The sequence below is a fragment of the Carlito syrichta genome, unplaced genomic scaffold, assembly GCF_000164805.1.
Source record: "Carlito syrichta isolate Samal-C Ts95f unplaced genomic scaffold, Tarsius_syrichta-2.0.1 Scaffold311913, whole genome shotgun sequence".
NCBI classification, from domain to species: domain Eukaryota; kingdom Metazoa; phylum Chordata; class Mammalia; order Primates; family Tarsiidae; genus Carlito; species Carlito syrichta.
The window spans coordinates 30,457-34,397 of NW_007256009.1; the positions used below are offsets into that span (position 1 = coordinate 30,457).

The window sequence follows — 3,941 nt, forward strand, 5'->3', positions numbered from 1 at the left end:
GAGGGAGCGACCCGCCCTCCCGCCCCACAGGGAGCCTGGCACCGGGCCGGGGCTCACGGACGGCTGGCTCCAGTCAGGCACAGCTCACCATCAGGTAGCCCCGGAACTGGCTGTAGATGATGGCCGTCAGCAGGTTCATGAGAAAGAGGCTTCCTGCGGGAGGACACGCCACGGTCGGGGACCCCCGCGGCAGGGTGGAGACTGCAGGGGCAGGGGTCCCCCAACCCCGAGGGCGGCCCAGAGGGACTGGGACGGAGCAGGGCCGGAGAGCAGGGGCGCCGGCCGCACGGAGGGGAGTGGCGGCGGGGACACGCCCCCGGCCCCTGAGCACGCGGACCCTCCCTGAGGGACGAGCCCGGCCGCCCCCCTCACCGATCACGGTGAAGACGACAAAGAAGACGGCATAGGCCCGGTGCTTGGAATACGCAGGAACCATCACTGCAAGGGCGAAGGCGTTAGAGAAGCAGCCGCGCGCAGCCTCGGGGCTGGCCTCGGCAGGCCGACGCCACCCACCTTCCCAACAGAGCAGCGTGGGCCTTCCCATCCACGCTCCGGACCTGCCCCTGCTTGCACACCCTTGGGCACAGGGAGCGCCCCACCCGCCAAGGAGACCATGCCCATGCAGGGCTCAAAAGGTTTCCCTGCAACACGCCACGCTCAGCTCTCCCTGCCTGACCGGCGGGGACTCCGAGGACTTGTGGGGGGCAGTGCCCAGGGCCCAGCCGCCCTCCTGGGAAGACCTCCATGGGGGGAGGGGGGCTCCAGAGGAGGCCGCCAGAGGGACCCGGTGACCACGGCCACTGTCACGGCAGAAAGAACGGTCACAGCTTCTCAGAGCCAGGAGACGGGGGCAGAAGGAGACCAAGGAGCAGGAAGAAGGAAGGGGAGGTGAGAAAGCAAGACGGAGAGAAGAGGAGACAGTGGGAGGGAGAAACGGACAAACGAGAAACAGGACTGGGGGCCGCAACGGGGGAAGGGGGAGAGGGAGGGAAAGCCCCCCACTTCCCCTCCCGTTGGTAGAGCGGCCTACGCGCTAGCCGCCAGGCTCGCACCCCAGAGCCACCCACGAGGCTCGCCGCCCCCAGGGACCCCTCGCCCCACACGCACCCCAGCCCCACGCACCGTCCGGGTTGTTGGCCGTGGTCAGCAGCACCAGGAGGGACAGCAGGGACTTGGACAGGTTCTGGAAGTAGGTCAGCCTCTCCCTGTCCTGACCATCATCCTGCTGTGAACAGAAGCAACCACGCTGGGGCTAAGCTCCGGGCGGCGGGGGGAACCCAGCCGCAGGACCATCCACCCACTGCCCGGCCTGCATCTCTGTGCCCTCCCCACAGGTCCTGAGCTCACGGCCCAGACAGGACAGAACTCGGCACTTCCCGGCACCCAGGGAGACCGCCCACCCACACAGACTGCAGCCCTCAAGCGGGCAGCTTGTAGCCTGACCCCGCCGTGTGCTGAGTGCAAAGGGGCCCAAAAGTCAGGGCAGCCGGGGGGTCAGAGGCCAGGGAGGAAGGGAGGACCCAGAACTTGGGTTGTGACCCCAAGAGACCCTCACCTGCCCCCCTCCTGGGCTAGACATCAGAGCCCATGGCGCCCACGGGGCTCCACGGCACTGTGGCTGCCACAGCCATCCACAAGGGGCATCTGCTGGGGTCCCCTCCCTCCTCCTCCTAGGAGGTGCCCCAGCCACAAACACGGCAAGCACACACAGCGCCTCCGCCCTGCAAGGGACTCCACTCAGGACTCCAAGCCCGGGGCCTCTGCGGGCACAGAGCACACAGGCACCCGCTACCAATAACGCCCCCGATCCCGGCCAGAGATGGGGACCCCGCAAACCAGACAGGCCAGGAGAGCAATGGAGACAGGCGGTACAGGGGCTGTGGCACCCCTAGCGCACTACACAACCTCGCCACACAGGGACGTCTCCAGCTGAGGTCCAGTGGCCGACCAGGGGCCAGTCCTGCAAGCAGGCCCTCGCAAGGAGCCTGTGGCGGTCACCCTCCTGCACCACCTGTCCTTCCTGCCTCGGGCCGCCATCGACCACACCAGGGCCTCCAAGCCCTCATCCATACGACGGCGCTGACCCCAGCCTGGCCAGCCAGGGGGCTGCCCCGAGGACAGGTGAGCTCAATGGTGGTGAGACTCTAAAAACCACTGCACTGGGGGACGGGGGCTTGGGGGTCACTGAGAGGACGCAACAGTGGGGCTGTCAGACCCGGAGCAGGCCAGACAGGCTGCTGGGCGGAGGAGGAGGTCTTGGCCGTTGTGCCCCCTTGCTAGTCTAGGCCACGATGCGGAGGGTGGGGGGAACTTTCAGAGGCCTGGGTGCGGGCCACCCCTGGGTGGGATCCCAGAGCTGAGTCACACCACACGCCCCCACCAAGCCTCCGGCTCCTCCAACAATCAACTCCTGCAGCAGCGACCCCCACGCGTGACCTTCCATATGGGGCCCAGGGAGCAGCGCAGGGGAGCGCGGGGCCCGGGTTCCCCAGCGCCAGCAGGGTCCCAGCTGAGCTGCAGGATGGCCAAGGACACACGGCTGACACACACAGGACCCAGAGGCGCTCACGCACGTGGCTCCGACAGGCGGGCCTCACTCCCAGCTGGCAGGAGGAGGACGTCACCCAGGGCCCCCAAGGTGCAGCCCGGCTCTCGCTCCAGGCTGGCTGGCAAAGGGGCACAACGGCCAAGACCCCAGGACGGGCTGGCCACCACCACGCACTCCTGCAGCTCCGATCTCAGGCAGGTGCGTCTCCCCCACACTGACACAGCCCGGTTCTCCCTCAGGGCACCCGGGACCCCTGCCTTCCTGGGGCAGAGGCTCACACTCCTGTCTGGAGTCCAAGGCTGCTGCCCCTTCCAGTCCCCCTCCATACTAACTCTGCCCACAGGCTTGAGCTCGGGGGACAGCAGTGACTGTGGCCATCAACAGACAGTCACACGGAGGTCCTGAGATTCTGTCGCTAGTCCCACCCCAGCAGCCCAGCCGCCCCCGCCACCCACAGACACACACAGAGAACACACAAAGACACACACAAAACTGCACACAGATACAGAGACACACACTAAAATATACAGAAATACACATAAAGACAGGCGAGACACACACAGACACACACACAAATACACACGCACACACACACAGGGGCTCCAACCCAGTTAGAGAGCTCAGTCTCAGTTTCCCTTCTGGAAGGCACGCACGGACCCCAAATGCAGCCTCAAACTCAACAGGACAGCCCTGGCCGAGCCCCGCCCGCACGCCCAGGACAACACACCAGAGAAGCCGGACCACCCCAGTCCCGAGGACAGTGGCCCAGGACAGGGCGGGCACGTGGCTGCAGATGGGCGGGATCCGCGGATACCTCCACACAGCACTTGGATAGGCAGCAGACCCAGGCAGCGTGCCCAGGGCCAGCGGCCAGAGAGGGCGTGGGGGAGGCGAGTGCTGGGAGGCGCAGAGGGCGGGGCCGCACCCACAGGCCGGAGTGCTGGGAGGCTCGGGGGCCCAGGCGAGGGGGTGCGAAAAAGCTGGGTGGGGGCGGGAGGGGGCTGGGGGAGAAACAGTAGCGTGGGCCTGGGTGAACAGCCGGGTGGAGACAGAGGGTGGGGCGAGAGAGGGAGAGGTTTAGGGGAGGCAGGGAAGACCGAGGAGGAAAGGGGGGAGGGAGGATGGGGAACGGAGCTGGGGGGCAGCAGGGCATGGGGGCAGGCAGGACAGAGGACACGCGACCTAAGCCCAGGTGACTCGGGCCAAGGGTCCCTTGGCAGTGGGTGGCAGAGGACATGGCCATTTGAGGGCAGACCCCACCAAGGTTGGGCACCACTGGCTTCCTGGTCACATGCCAAGGGCAAGTGGCCACGCCCAGTCCTGGACCTCCGCAGACCTGACCTGAGAGCTACCAGACAGACTGCACCTGCGGCAGGGACGGTCACGGCAGCCG

General features: G+C 67.0%; 1 protein-coding gene across 1 annotated transcript in view; it reads right to left on the bottom strand.

Moving 5' to 3' along the window:
- TPCN2 (two pore segment channel 2) overlaps positions 1 to 3,941 on the bottom strand; it is a 26,193-nt gene that overhangs the window by 10,680 nt on the left and 11,572 nt on the right. The window contains 3 exon segments of the mRNA XM_021718201.1: positions 12 to 153; positions 373 to 438; positions 1,123 to 1,252. Coding sequence (XP_021573876.1) covers positions 12 to 153; positions 373 to 438; positions 1,123 to 1,252 — 338 coding nt within the window.